This window comes from Colletes latitarsis, chromosome 7 (assembly GCF_051014445.1).
Source record: "Colletes latitarsis isolate SP2378_abdomen chromosome 7, iyColLati1, whole genome shotgun sequence".
NCBI lineage: Eukaryota > Metazoa > Arthropoda > Insecta > Hymenoptera > Colletidae > Colletes > Colletes latitarsis.
The window spans coordinates 2,811,073-2,826,746 of record NC_135140.1 but is presented as its reverse complement, the minus strand read 5'-3'; the positions used below and the strand labels follow the sequence as shown (position 1 = coordinate 2,826,746).

The window sequence follows — 15,674 nt, the reverse complement described above, 5'->3', positions numbered from 1 at the left end:
TTTCTCTTTTTTTTTTTCTTGTACAATTTTGTAATTGTTACACTCTATACACATTCATGTATTTACTTGAAACTAAATTGCCTACAGATACTTTGGTGCTGAAATTACTCTTAGGTAACGTTTTCGTAAAAGTATTTACAACAATTACAGAAAATATAGAGTAATATAAAGTTCTAATTTGTATGCAGCACGAAAAAAAAATAATGCTAACGATATTCCTTAAATTAATTATTACTGTCTACTTTATGATTGGTGTTATGCGTATCGCATAAAAGTTTTATTTCATACTGTCTTCTGTGTACAAAACAATAAATACGTTTACAACATAATACAAACACATTGCTATTGTTAAACCTGTTAATCGATTGCTGCTTCGAGAGAGAAGTACCCATGATAAATAAAAATTTATCTAAGGTCACTTACGGATTGCAAGTATAATGCTTACAATCCATGCGTAGAAGCAACAATGCTAATGTTGTAATTCTAAATACAAACTATTAAAAGAAAAGAACTTTGCATTGTGATACACTATTTTCTCAATAAATCACAGTTTATTACCGAACGAAATAAAAAAAGAAAGAATATTAGATTTGAATGAGTTGATCAATGATTGAATTTATCTAAAAATACAGTAAAAATTAGAAAGTGTGTACTGGTCAAATGATGACAATGTTCAATGTAAACTTATTCCAAGACTACGATATACACTGGCTATTAATATCTGGCACTTTATAACAGGTTAGAGTCACATTAGGTATTTCAAAGATTTTTAAGAATTTTGTCTGTCTGCATAAAACTTGACAAATTTATGTGAAAAATGGCAATATAATGATCCGTTTTAATATTTGCATTATTCAGTATCACTTATGTATACTAGTCAAACGCGCGATCTTTCTTCTAATGTAATATGCAGAGAAACAGGTTTACCACATATTGTCACTGAGTGAAAAAAGTTATAAAACAGGTTTCTTCAGAGTCATTTACTTTCATATGGACAAATTTCATATCCCATTTACCTCTTGTGCTATCATCACTCAGCACGTTTATAGCTTTCTTGTTACTAGTACAATTAGAATTTTATATCGATGCGTTCGTATCTTTTACAATAAATAAAGAATGCAATATCTGTTACTTTTTTTCCTTATCAGTATCCGTGACTTCCTTCTTAATCGAGACTTTATTGTCACATTTCTTATCTTTATCTGTTTCTGCAAATTCTTTTTTTACTGCGACCTTATTATCTCCCCACCTGGTATCTGCCTTAAATTTGTTTTCAATTTCTGATCCATTTACTTCGCCAACTTTCTCATCTTGTATTTCTACGATTTCTACTTTCTTTGTGTCAGACTGCATCATTTTTGCTGCTATGTGATACATATTTTTTACTGCGGTGAGGTATGTATGACATTCAGTCTGCAAAGAAAAAGAAAAAACGAAACACTAATACATTTTACAAGTTCCATTGTGTTTCTTCGAATGAGAGAAACAATACTTACCGATACTTTTTTGAGCTTTTCATCTGTACTTCTTAATTTGTCTTTATACATCTTCAAGTCGTCAGAAAGGGCTTTAATGTTATTTGCTTGTTTCGCAGATTTTTCGTTTACTATCGTTAGCTCGTGCTGTAACTCCATCATGCGTTCTTCTGTATCCAATCGAGCCTTTTCCGATCTTTTTAATTGGCTTACAAGTTTTTCTACATCTAATAAAGAACCTTTGTACATGACGAAACCTTCTGATATAATTGGCTCGTCAGACTGTTCTGAGGCTGTATTTTCTCTTCGTGCTCTCTTCGATGGTGGTCCACTTCCAACAAATACGGGTAACAATTTTTTATTTCCTAAAATAAAAATTTAGAAAACATTGGTACTGTATTGAAATATTAATAATATTCGAATCGTAGGAATTTGAAAATGTACCAAGTGCTAACGAACGTAGTATTTCTTCTTCGCTCTCTGTCTTAGTAGATTCATCCTTGTCCGTATCCTTCTCATCTTTCTTATCCTCTTTTGGATCATCTTCCTTGGATCTATCTGTTAATTTACGATAATGCAAGGAATCTCTTGTTACTACCTTTTGTACTAATTTACGAACTTGAGCTCTTGATAAATTCAATCCTAAAGTATAAATAAGTTCTTCTATATCTTTGTCGAATATGTATCCGCAATGGGTTTGATCGAAATAAACAAAAGAGAGTAGAAGGTAAGGATCATGTGTATACAATTTTGTTTTTCTCTTCCTTCCATCCCTTTCTCTATCTTTCCTACCATCTTTAATCGAATCATCATCCTGCAAAGTAAAATCATTATGACAAATGTACATAGAAAATATAAATACATGCGTGTATCTAGTAACATATCCAAAGATATATCATTACATCGGATTCGTCTTCTTCATCGTCATCGTCGTCATCGTTCTTTTCTTTTTCACGATCCTTATCGTCTGTTTTAATTTTTCCATCCTTCTCGTCCTTTTTATCTTTACTTCCTTCTCGTTTTTTATCATCCTTCCTTTCATCTTTTCTAATACACTTCTTCTCGTCGTCTTTCCTTTTATCATCCTTTTTTTCATCTCTCTTATCATCTTTCTTATCCTTCTTCTTATCTTCATCCTTTTCTTTAGGTTTTTCAGGAAGACTACACAATGATCGATAAATTCGAAAACCGAAATCTCGCATTAACATCTCGTTAAAGAGTTCCGCGAACAATGACACTTCAAAGGAATGTTCCTAAAAATAATGTATTGTTTACGTAACATAATAATTCTTTGTTTAATCACGAAAACTAGGATTCGTCAGAAAGCATCGAAATCGTATTCTGATAATTGGATATAAATGTAGTACCTTTGTATCTTCCGGCCTATAATCTAAAAGTACACTTAAAGACATAACGGTACAATCGAACTTTCCACTTTTAGCCATTCTGGAAGGATGGACGATTATGTGAGACGATTCCGGTAAAGTATACCGTTTCTCAAGAGCAGCACGTTCACGTTCGCAAAGCTTTCTTCTATCTTCATCATGCTGAATCATTAATTTTGTTATATTTAAAATATGCAACTAATTACTAAAGATTAGTAATAGATAAGGAATATTACATCTTTATTGTCCCTGAATTTTTTATCGTCCTCTTCCTTTGGTGGTGGTGAAATATCTTTTTCATTTTCTTCAATATCGTCTTGTCTTCCTTCCTCTTTAGCCTGTTCTGAAGTTATCGTCTTCATAAGTCTTGCAAGCAACTGCGATTTCAGGCCTTTACAATTTAAAGTACGAGCAGCTAATTCTTGACGTAGTTCGTTTACCTGTACGAAATTAACAATATATAAGCATGGACAAGTAATAACGAGACATTGGAGTAACCGAAACAAGAAAGTACTGACATTCATAGATTTTGGGTCCAGTTCAGAATAATGAGTGGGGTCCTTTTTCTCGGGTACTGGATCATCCTGGAAAGAAAAAATCACACATTATGTCACAGAAGTAACGAACAGGATAAAAAACTACAAAACAGAAGCAGCCCCTATAACGAAACGAAACCACTCCCTCTTCATTCTTTCAACGCTCTCTATTTTACCACCACTCTCTCACATTGTAATGATATACACGGTTCTTCATTCACGATGACCATCAAGTATGACTCAAGTAACTGCTAGATTCTCATAGTGTCCTGGCTCTGGTGTCTGTGTGGTTGATAGGTTATGGATAATATCAATAATGTTGTATATAACGATTATCAAATGAAACTTTTGAATGATTTATCAATGATGGTGAAGGTTTCAGGAAAGGGAATGGCTCAGCTGCGCTCTTCTCCGAGCTAGGCTTGCTTGCTTCTCTTGTTAATGCAATGTGACTGCCAGTGGCTAAGGGAATACTTGCAATACATTACTCATTGATCTTTTTTTACGAGAACTGAAATATTTCTTTCGACACTGTAAACATCGTAAAGATATTGCAATTTACGATCTATAATTATTATATCACTTTTATATTACTAGGTATGCGACATTTTATATCGATGACAATAAATAAGTGAATCGTTAAGAATTTAATACGACGATTATATATTGCGATAGTACAGTGAAACCTCAAGAACTGTTAGTCCAAAAGTCCAAAGCCTCAAAAGTAACATATATGCAAAACCAGAAGTCCGTTAAATAACAAATTTAGCTACATTCGAACACAGTATATTAAACATTAATATATAAAAATAAATTGTTAATAAATCTTTCTTGGTTTTTTTTTTAAATAATAAAAGACTATATATTTATTTTATTCGGAAAATAAAATCAAATAAATATCCAAAGATGAGAAAATACTTGAAGATTGGATCAATGAGCAAGTAGAGCCTATTGAAAATCCAGTTTAGTAATGGGAAAACAGTTGCACGATTATATAATGTAATAAAAAGGTAAAGTAATATGGGATGATGTTGGCAGTGCCTTTTGATCAGCGACGGCAGCCTCATCAGTGTCATTGGCAGCATCCGATTCGTCAGGGTTAGAGGCAGTGCGCAGCAATTTTCGCTCCAGTTGTTTCTTATAGCTGAGTTGCAGGCCATCCCATTCCAATCTGGTAGGTACACAGCTCCAAACATCTGGGAGAAATAGTATGACGGTTTCAACGCGAGACGGCACCACTCGCCCCGACTTGTGGGTCGTTTCTGCACGTCTGTAGTAGAGTTCCAGGAAGCGGTACCTGTGCCGCAAGGAAAAACAATACCCAAACGTCAACTCAGGTTAATCCCGCCTAGCTTTGCCTTATATGCTAAGTGTTCGCTCGTTTGTTCGTAAAGCCCACGCACTGCATACAAAGCCACACACAGCTTATAATGTAGACCATTCGATAAAGCACGACTGAGTGGGTCACAATGACAATAGAACAATAGTGATGATCTGTCTGCCACCACTGCTCGTATATCATCATCTTGGTGCTCGATACAGGATCCAGTGCAGCAATTTCCATCAGGTCGATCGTGTTATTATACAAATACATACCTCCCTCCTCTACACAGATTGAGCTACAACCTTAGTTTATCAAGTCAGAACTCGCATTAGAAGTTACTTTCTCTCACAGATGATACACCTGTCGAATGTTTCTTAATGCTACAACATTGTGTCCCATGCCTTTAACACAGTTGAAGATATATGTTGCCAAAGATAATGCATATCACACATCTATATAATAGGAAAAAGTCCACGCGTTCAAAATTTTCAAGACGAGAATAATTCTCAATTTTCGTATTTGAATAGTACTGAAGTAACTTTGACAATGTATTCGACGAGTAATGAAATAAAAACGGGCAGAGAAACTAGATAGCATCACGTTGCTCTTTTAACGAAGTGCTTCGAACACTGTAATTGTATTCTAAAAATAAAAACAAAAAGAAATGTCAATATCTGAAGAATCGTACCACTGAGTGCAGCTGGACAGATCTATCCCCGTAAGTGCTTTACACGTCCTTACTGCTGTCCTGATCAGAACCGATGGATCCTTGTCAGGATTAGGACCATCCAAAGAAGGACTCCATGGTCCACCAATAGCCATTGTTTCATTTTTACCTCGCAAGCCTACCAAGAAATTTATTAATCGCGTGGGATGTACATAATCACGATCTGGATCTCTATCCTCAGAAACACCACAACACCGTTTATATATTTCTTCCATAGCAGGCATGGATATCAGCATTACCTACAAAATGTGTGTTACTTTAGTCAAATTTTATAAAACATAAATTCGAATTTTGTACTATTTTAAAATAGATATCTGTTTACAAGATGATTATCTATCTTAAGTAGAAAGAGCAATATTAAGTCGTGTAGAGCATTTTGGATTTAAGAGCGTGTAGCGATATTTATACATACAGAATAAAATGAAATCAAGAATTTAGAATTATTAGGTCATCTTGAAAGTTTCCACGGATTTTGTGGTATCTAAATTTGATATTACATATTTGTATTATACTCGCCGTGATACGCATTTGTTTCTTGTAAAATAAAAAATAGCCGATTTCAATTTCTAGTACTTTAAGTTAACAAAAAATATCGAAAGGTGTTCCCAACTAAATATCGTGATAAAAGTACTATTCAATTCTTTTCGGTGAGCTCATTGCACGAGTATAGCAATTGCTGCACATTCTTACATTATAAAATTCTCTACAAGATATTAACATTGTCCATCTTTTTATCAACAATTTCAATCACTAGAGATGTAATGTCACAGACCTTCGCTGAGAATAGATAATCAGCATCCGAGGGCTCTAGTATTGCTGTATTTTCAAGACAAGGATCAACGTCCTTATGCATGACATGGAAAGAACATGGTTTATTAAGAGCAAATGGCATATGTGGTGGAAATGCATCAACCCATCGGAAATTAGTAGAAAAGAAATCACTAGGTATGTACATATTTTGATAGCGTCTTCTTATCTCAAGTACATCTGCTTCAGGCCTAAAGTAATAAGTCGCAATAAAATTATGGTACAGAAGAAATATATTATAGAAAAACTATACTTACAAATCAAGTGCTATTTTTGGTATTTGTACCATATAACGTGGTACAACTCTAGTACGTCGTCGTGGTCTTGGAGATTTACTCCTTCTAGTCCTCGATGGACTACGTTCTTCTTTCTTTTCACGTTCTCTAATTCTTTCTTCGCGACGCCTCTTCCTTTCAATTTCATCTTCTTCATTTTTTCGTTCTCGAGGAGATCTTTCTCTTACTCTTCCAACTTTGTTGCGATTACTAACTGTATTAGCACTTGTTGCACTAGTTGTAAATCTATATATAATCATATGCTTGCTCCATGAAACGGTTATATTATACGAGAACAACGTTCAAATCTTAATTTCTATGTACATAAAATACTGATAAATATCATTAATATTAGACGTATAAAATAAATGCATATTACTCGCCTATTGTTAGCATTTTCGGCAGGCGGAGGTACAGCATTGTATGTTCCTGAGGTTCGATTTTGTTGCGGCTGTTGTTGTTGCTGCTGTTGACGGGCAGTTTGATTACTTTGCTGTGCATTAGTATTACTATTATTATTTCCCATAGGAAGTACTTGTATTCTAGTAGCACTCCACTTAAATGGCATAGATGGATTGTACGATGCTTCTACAAGCACACGATCGCCAACAACTGGATTGGATCCCTTAACGCATGCACTAAAATAAAAATAATATTACACAACATAAATCCCAAGTTACAAACCTAATATACAATTTGCATTCATAAAATTCCACAACATTTTTTATAAATTCAATTTTCACATTTTTACTATGCTTCCAATGCACTTAGCAATCAACGTCCTGGAACTTTCTGAATGCACCTTGTATTATATATTTGAATTTTGATTTCATTACTTTGTTTGAAAAAATACATCTTCATCTACGAAACCAAAGTTATCATATACTTGGGTCACTGTGCCAGTAAAAACTCTTTGTTTGGTAGATGATGAAGGTACATTCTGTTGTACTTGCTGTGGTACACCAGCAACAGAAGGTTGAAATGCATTTGTATTTAATGCTCTTGGTGTTGGATACGAAACTGTAGCAACTTGAGGGTACAACTGTCCTGCTATACCCGATGGCAAATTAGATCCAAGTGTTGCCATCGAAGCCATGGTTATATTAGGCTATTTTATAAAATATGTATTATTCTATAATACATTACTCTTACATAAGTAAATTCTTAAATTCTTAAATATTATCTATCAAAAATTAAATAATATATTTCTAGCAATCTAATAAAATATTACGTATAGTTTAACCACTTGTGGTGTAAAGAAATTCACGGTTGCGCGTGCCAGAACAGTCGAGTGCAAATCACTTTGGGGCGCGTTCAGGCAGCGTTCGGGGGGTTCCAGAAGAGAATATAAAGACGCATCAACTGATGATAAAATTACATATGTATGAATACTAAATTTATTTATTAATAATCTTGCAGAGTGTGATATTTTTCAAAACAGCTTGGAATGTGTAACGCTACAAGACATTTTTTACACTCCCATGTATTTTCACTCCATTTTTTGTTTAGCACACACTACACACCTCCGTTGTGGACTTTTTTTGGCGTTTGTAGGCGGTATATTTCTTGGGGAATGTCCCCATTGCTTCGCTTGTAAGCGATCCGGAGCGTTTCCAGCACATATCCTTCCACGTTTCTCATTAATTTAAAAGACGATAAATAACTATATTGCAGATGCATTCCACCTATGCCCTCATTGTATTCCAAAATGATGTTGGGCTTTGTTATAGGGCTATTATTCCTTTTCCACCTCTTTTTCCTCACTTTGACCATCTCAATTTTTGTGTGTTTCGTGTACATTACATATATGTCTTTCTTGTCTTTCTATTTTGCAACCAAAATTCCATTACACGAGCGCGATATCACGTCAGATCGTTTTAATTTTGCAGCTGCGAGTTCTTTAGGCATATTCTTCCTATTGCATCTCACTGTTTCTATGGCGTTAATTTTTATACATAGACTGTAGCTTTTGAAATAGGCTTGGCCAAGAATACTAATTGTTCAAAAATAGAGTATGTCTTACACACTTACATTCGCATTTCTGTCTAAATCTTGACCAGTGTAGATTTTGAATTTAATGCAATAGCCCGACTTGGATTCACATAATTTATAAAATTTCACTCTAAAGCATGCTCTTTTGGACGGATTATACTGTTTGTACGACTTCCGACCCGTATACTTCATTAGGGATTCATCTAACGAAATGTATTCCGCGGGAGTGTAAATATTTTGAAACTTCTCATTGAAATAATCGATTACACTTCGCACTTTACACAAACGATCGTTATTATCTTTTGCAATTTCGTTGTCAGTAAAGTGCAAAAAGCGTGAAATTTGGGCAAATCTCCAATACAGCATTGTTTTTCGAAATATTGGTGTCTCGATTACGCTTCTTTTTGACCAATATGACTGCACAGTTGGTTTTTTGACTTGCAACATCAAAATGTACAAAGCAAAATAGGCATGTACTTCATCTATATTGATGTCCCAATCAAATGTCTTCAAACTTTTATAATTTGCGGTTTTCATTTTGGAATGTTTGACTAGCATAACGATTGGTTTCTGTTACAATAATTTTCCAAAAGTCTTCCGCTAATACTCCACTTATCATTTGTAAAGCTGTGACATTTTGTCCAACTAGAATATTTATTTTATATATTCTCGAATATTCCCATACTTTAGTTATATTTTCCATGTCTTTCCATATCCATTCCTGGGATGAAACATTCCTTTCCCTATTCTCATTCTGAACTTCTTCCTCGTTGTCAGTTATAATTCTACGCCGATTCCAAAGTGGAAAAACAATTTCTTCTAAATTACTGTTAGATTCTACATTGTCTTGTCTTCTCCTTTTATTTGTGCAAATAATATCACTAGCTTGACTATCACTTTCCATTTTACAGTCTGGGGTCAATACTGATAACTTTACATGATGAAGTGCAAGCAGAAACTATGCCTCGGTAAAGAATTTCATTAACAGTTGACGTGCCACGCACATCATTTTTCTTTCTGCAACAATCGCCTGACGACATGTGTAACAGAAGCATCTGCGTGGCACGTCTTTCCACCGCAAGTGGTTAAAGTAACTGATGATATACAAAAAATATATATATTATATTTATAATATTAAAGTGAAACTAATAAACAAAAATTCTTAAATTATGTAGTAGAATGATTAATATGTAAGAGAAAAAAAATTAATATAAAACTGAAATTGAAAATGGATAATACATTGGGACATTTATTTATCATTGTAAATATGTACTATATTCTTTTTTTATTCTATTACTAATCGTTCATTTTTATTACTGACCTGTTGTAATCCCAAACTTTGTTGATAAACCTGTTGAGTTTGTTGCTGATATTGAACCATAGGTTGTCCACCTATACTACCCATCGCCTGACCTAACATTTGTTGTTGAATATTTTGGATTCCTTGACCTACATAGAAATGCAAATAAAATGTGTGTTAAATACATGTTTAACTGTTAATATCGATGCGAGTATATACATATATATTACATAAATTATATTACAAATCTATTGCATAATATGCGACATTGGTTAATTATTTCATCATATATAATATATTTTATGAATACTTTAGAACTATATCGATATATAATAGACTCCACATTTTTGCCTCAAAAAATTGTACGACTACAAAAACTAGAAAAAATGAAAATACACATGTGTATTATTTTCCTGTTAATTTGTACCCAATGATTCAGCTTTGAATTAAATTGATATGTGAACTTCACGAATACACAAATAATAATGTTTACTGTGAAAAGAACAGAAAATTTGTTTCTTTGAACAATTGTAATTACAAATAAACACTAACAATTTTTAATGCTTCCTCCCCTTTATAAAAACATATCCAAGGTCATTACTGTTGAATAGAAACAACAAATTATTTTTTAAAACTTTAATATTGTACAAAGCATCGTTAAAAACCCATTTTATAAATACATTCTATTGAATTGTGTAAAATATAACAGAAATTTGGCAACGTTGTTGTCTTGCACACGGGACGACAACAAGATACATTAATAACAAAGTATATTTACCTGCATTGCGAACCCATGGTGGGTTTTTACCACCTCCAAATGGTGAAAGATTACTCATTTTCTTAGAAGTACGTAAAATTATTAATATTACGAGTTTAATAAGATCTTGCACACTCTTAATTGAGCGTCTTTCATTCGGGCGCCATCTTTTCAGCTGCAACTACTGAAATCAAATATTGCCCTTTGCAGGAAGTGAATTAAATTTTAAATTTCGAACGAAATGTCTTCTAAAACGTCCTACGATATTGATACTGTTTTAAATTCACCTAACAATTAATTTTATTAATATATTATTAATGTACTGCGAATGATACTTAAATAATTGTAAACGGTATTAAATAAGAATTTAATTTGATTGTATTGTACAATATATGTCACAGAAGTATAGAATAATTCATTCCGTGATGGTTTGAGACGTGGTAGATACGCAGGATAAAATGTGATTTTTAAATAGTATATAATAAATAAATTATTTTATTTTCAAGTTTGAACAAATATAAAAATATTATTTTATTTACATTGTTGTGAAAATAAAAGTACGATTTTACTTTTATTAATTTATTTAAATTATATATCAGACCTGGATACTAATTGAAATATATAGATATTTTGGAATTACTATTCTAAATATTAAATGCTACAGTTAATGCCAATAAAGTCATATGTCAAGTATAACATGGTAATTTGAGAAATTAAAATATTTGTATTTAATTTGACATTCATTTATCGAACGTTATATTTTAAATGTTTTTGATCATACTCTGATTTTTAAATAACGTACGTTTTTTAAATGTCAGTATCTGTATTTCCGTACATTTAAATCTATATATGTATGTGGCTACATAAAAAACAAATCTAAATATGAGATAACGGTCGATTATTAAGTGTATTTCATGTAACAATATCAACGTGAAAAGGGAGTAGTACATATATACATATGTATTTTATTCGTTGAGAGAGCTATCGCAATGGCGGTAATCGAACGTCATGTCCGGCGTAAATGCACAATGAAATTGAACAGAATCGTGATTGGTCCACGATTAAGATTATCAAGATCCAAGGCAATGCATGACATAACATCCTTTGGTTATGTTAAATGAGTTTCATTGGTATAATTGTACGTTTCATTTATAATATGAATTAAAATAAAATTTTTATTTGTGGGAGAAACATGTTATTTAAATTATCTATGTACACAAGTGTGAGCATGTACACTTTTCTAATATAATATAAATATTTAATCGTAGATAATTTATTATAATATGACTACGAATAAAAATAAAAGATTGTCAATCGAAGAATTACGTCATACAACAAATTTTTGTTACTGTAACAAAGCTTAGGGCGCTACGGTATAATTGAAAACTCCATAAATTCTATGGGAGTGTATAAAATTTATTGCGTCAAACAAACAAATGACGAAAATATAAAAGTATCGTAACTAGAAATAAATTTATAGATATAATTTACATGATTCTCAAGTTTTATATCGTTTTATAGCTTTATCTTTATCGTAAATTTTTTTACAATATAATTTACGTGCTTAGTTTATTCGGGCGAGTTAGGAACGCGGCACGCGATTGGTTGTTTCGCACGAGCTCAGAAAATGTGTACTGGATTGGTCAGAAGTAGGAAGCACGTTTGTTCATTCAATAACCGTCGATGGCAAATTGAAAATCACCATTGCGTTACATAATAATCGTACAAAATAAATTGATTCTCTTAAAAATATAATAGAGGATATATTACAGGGTAGGAATAAAGATTGAGTCGATTGAGATTGATCTCAAAGGTAAGAATATTTGAACATGGCGTTGAAATTGATCCGCCGGCTGTCAATTGATTCGACCTTCAGCCATTTGAGCCATTTGGGAGCCACCGCCCGCCCGAGACGATCGTCTTTTGCATTGCTCGTACGAACATTCGCTGCTGTTGCCGAGAAAATGGGTTTGCCACGTGTTTTCTTCGATATGAATGCGAACGACAAGCCTGTGGGCCGAATCGTGATGGAGGTGAGCAAGTTTTTTCCCAATTAAGGGGTTTTTCATTTCTTAAACATATTGTCGCCACAATCCCGGCATGACTGGCCATCTTGGATTTTCTTGGAAGCCGGTTATGCTATTCGATTTTCGACTTGAATTTTTCATAGGACCATTTAATATACATTTTTTTAAATTATTACGGTACGCGTTAAAAATAAGGTATTTTTCTTGCATAAAGATTTAGGTTTAGCAAAAACACGCGGTCTTATAGTTTGTATCATGTTACCAACGCACTTGAATTCCTACTCGATCATAAAATTTTCCATTCACCGATTGATGCTGACATGTTTGATTACGTATCCTCTACAGGTGAGAATTCAAGATGCAAATTACGACATATAACTTTTTACCATTTACTCTGATAATTTCGAGTACCATGTTTAAGTGCAATAATATAATATATTTTTTTCGATTGAAAAAAATAAATAAAAAAAATATATATATATGAAATTTGTGAATAAGATGGGGATTGTAGTGGAGGAAAAAATGATTTCATTTAGGATTGGAAAATTAATTATTGTACGCTATAAGTTTAGTTATTGATAATGTGCACATGTATATATATATATTGTTATATAAATAGTAAATTTATCTGCTTCAGTAAGCATATTAAGTCCACATGATGTGGCTTAAAAGATTTATTATTTAGATTATATTATTATATTTTATTAAATTACACGATGTTATTTATCATCGCTAATTAAAATTAGAATAAAACAATTTTAAACGTAAAATTAATTTACGCGATTCTTATGATTTCCATCAAGGTCAATTTATAAGTATTTCTGGACAGATTTTTGGACACTTTTTTAAAAATTTGTTTCGTTTCTGGATAACTGTCTGTTTGAACCATATTTTCGTTGCCACAAATTATTCCAAATATTTCGGAATTTTGGAAGTATAAAGCATAAAAGAATATAATAATATATAAAATACTGTGTACGTTTTGAATATTCAAATAATATGTCATTTTTGAAGTCCTTACGGTGCATTTAAAATATTATCTTTATCTTCACATTTACCATGTCAAAATATATTCTGGTCTAGATATATTTTAAATAAATTATTTTGTTTCTTACTCAACGCAATGTGTGTTACGCAATGTTATTTCGTTTATATTATAATGGATTAATAGAAAACATATTTATTAGTTGATATTTGAAAATTTATCTTTCATTTTGTGTTACATTAGGTCAGCAATAAAATTGACGTACATCAACACTAGATTTACAGGCATTGATCGTACATATATCTATTGATACCTTTCATGTTGATGATTACCTTAAAATACGATTTTTCTTTTAATTAGAATATGTATCCATGCCATTACATTAATTAAATTCAACACAAGTTGTTAAAAAATAATATTTATGTATTCTGCAATTTTAAATATGGAATTTGACATTCGTCAAATTTATGGCTTCCATAAATATAGTGTTAAAAACTACTTTATGTATTGTAACTTTTTTAGAATATATTTATTTAATTTTCAGTTAAGAAGCGATGTTGTCCCAATGACCTCAGAAAATTTCCGTGCCCTTTGTACTGGTGAAAGGGGCTTTGGCTACAAAGGAAGCAGCTTCCACAGAGTGATCCCAACTTTCATGTGCCAAGGCGGTGATTTCACCAATCATAATGGCACTGGTGGAAAATCTATTTATGGTCAAAGATTTGACGATGAAAACTTTGTATTGAAGCACACTGAACCTGGTATTCTGTCTATGGCAAATGCTGGTCCAAATACTAATGGTAGCCAGTTTTTCATTACCAGTGGCAAGACTAGTTGGCTCGATGGCAAACACGTTGTATTTGGAAAGGTTGTTGAAGGAATGGATGTATTCAGAAAAGTATGTAATTGCCTTCTTTATATCTTATTTTTTATTTGTTTTTTTTTAGCATAAAAAAAAAGATTAAATTTTATTATAAATTAATTTTCGAAATTTTCCAGTTATAATAATTATCGTTTTAGAGTAATTGAAAATATTAGTAAATTCGTGTAATACATATTTGTCATGATTAAAAATCAATATTTGTTTTATTTTTGCTATAGTTGGAGTCAATGGGATCTGAAAGCGGGAAGACTTCAAAGAAGATTGTGATAGCTGACTGTGGAGAACTGTAGATCGTTCAACTAGATACTGTAATAACTGCATTTTTATTTAGCTGTTGCGCATACAACTGTTGCTGTCTTTATTATATGGTACATTCATTCCAGCCGCCATCTTTTGTCTTCAATGCTATCAATTTAATTCTCTACGTAAAGAAGTATATTTTATCAAAGTTAAAACAACAAATCACTTGCATTATATATTTTTTATTAGAAATAATTGACGTTTAAGTACACTGTGAGCTAGAATTTATTAATATCTTTTTCCAGAAATAATTGTTCAATTTCATTTTTATTCTTATCTCTAATAAGCAGCACACATCTTGTATACTAAAATGGAATATGAGACAGTTAAAAAAATGTTAGATCTTCATTCTTCCATATAATACTCCTCTTTTAATGGTATTAAGTGGTATGGCACATTAGAATGTACATATATGAAAAGTGCATTTCATAAAACAATTGTTTGTGTGTATACTATTCAAATTTCAATATCTGTTAAGAATAAAATTAACAAGCATTTAAATTTCTAAAGTCCACGAGTAGTGAGTGTTACATAATTATTGTACAATGCGATTCCTCTGCAAAGTTACAATATTTTATCTTTCTTATTGTGTGGATTTTATCTTTCTTTTATATGTAGATCTATGAAAAGTATGCTCATATTAACTAGAACATTTTATGCGTATACACCTTTTTTCCCTCAGGACAGAATGATCGATAACATGCGTTTGATTAATCGGAATTGTAATGTCAGGTAATGCCTCTAGATTATAATTCTATCTTACACTGATGTAACACCAACGTTGAACGAAGGATGTAGTTGCAACGGATTTCTATAAAATAAAATTGTTTTCAGAAGCATTGTTGTGATTTTCTAGCGCTTACACTGATAACTGCAAAAATTTTTGGATTCAAGCTTTGCA

At 32.2% G+C, this 15,674-nt stretch overlaps 2 protein-coding genes across 3 annotated transcripts; one reads left to right on the top strand and one right to left on the bottom strand.

Moving 5' to 3' along the window:
* On the bottom strand, positions 1-10,775 carry LOC143344133 (cell division cycle and apoptosis regulator protein 1). The gene is made up of 15 exons (XM_076769855.1): positions 10,600-10,775; positions 9,843-9,970; positions 7,366-7,637; positions 6,913-7,167; positions 6,512-6,775; positions 6,220-6,445; positions 5,409-5,686; positions 4,438-4,693; positions 3,379-3,444; positions 3,097-3,300; positions 2,843-3,022; positions 2,378-2,728; positions 1,920-2,289; positions 1,497-1,840; positions 1-1,413 (listed from the first exon to the last, which is right to left on the bottom strand). Exons 1-15 carry the CDS (start codon positions 10,655-10,657, stop codon positions 1,129-1,131), a joined length of 3,537 nt encoding a protein of 1,178 aa, XP_076625970.1. The 5' UTR covers positions 10,658-10,775; the 3' UTR covers positions 1-1,128.
* A 1,476-nt stretch (positions 10,776-12,251) lies between these two features.
* LOC143343505 (peptidyl-prolyl cis-trans isomerase) lies at positions 12,252-15,612 on the top strand. Of its 2 annotated transcripts, XM_076768474.1 has the most exons (4): positions 12,253-12,391; positions 12,455-12,611; positions 14,135-14,488; positions 14,692-15,612. In XM_076768474.1, exons 2-4 carry the CDS (start codon positions 12,543-12,545, stop codon positions 14,761-14,763), a joined length of 495 nt encoding a protein of 164 aa, XP_076624589.1. In that variant the 5' UTR covers positions 12,253-12,391; positions 12,455-12,542; the 3' UTR covers positions 14,764-15,612. The 2 variants fall into 2 exon arrangements, with proteins under 2 accessions (XP_076624588.1, XP_076624589.1); XM_076768473.1 differs by having other exon boundaries at positions 12,252-12,611.
* Positions 15,613-15,674: the final 62 nt, after the last annotated feature.

What these genes read in the sequence shown, in the direction of transcription:
- LOC143344133 (XM_076769855.1), bottom strand. Translation starts at nt 10,657, where the DNA reads ATGAGTAATCTTTCACCATTTGGAGGTGGTAAAAACCCACCATGGGTT. An exon ending in ACCATGGGTTCGCAATGCAG is followed by an intron (nt 9,971 to 10,599) that starts GTAAATATACTT and finishes ATTTCTATGTAG; the next exon opens with GTCAAGGAATCCAAAATATT. An exon ending in ACTACGTTCGTTAGCACTTG is followed by an intron (nt 1,841 to 1,919) that starts GTACATTTTCAA and finishes TTTTTATTTTAG; the next exon opens with GAAATAAAAAATTGTTACCC.
- LOC143343505 (XM_076768473.1), top strand. Translation starts at nt 12,408, where the DNA reads ATGGCGTTGAAATTGATCCGCCGGCTGTCAATTGATTCGACCTTCAGC. An exon ending in TGGGCCGAATCGTGATGGAG is followed by an intron (nt 12,612 to 14,134) that starts GTGAGCAAGTTT and finishes TTTAATTTTCAG; the next exon opens with TTAAGAAGCGATGTTGTCCC. An exon ending in GAATGGATGTATTCAGAAAA is followed by an intron (nt 14,489 to 14,691) that starts GTATGTAATTGC and finishes TTTTTGCTATAG; the next exon opens with TTGGAGTCAATGGGATCTGA.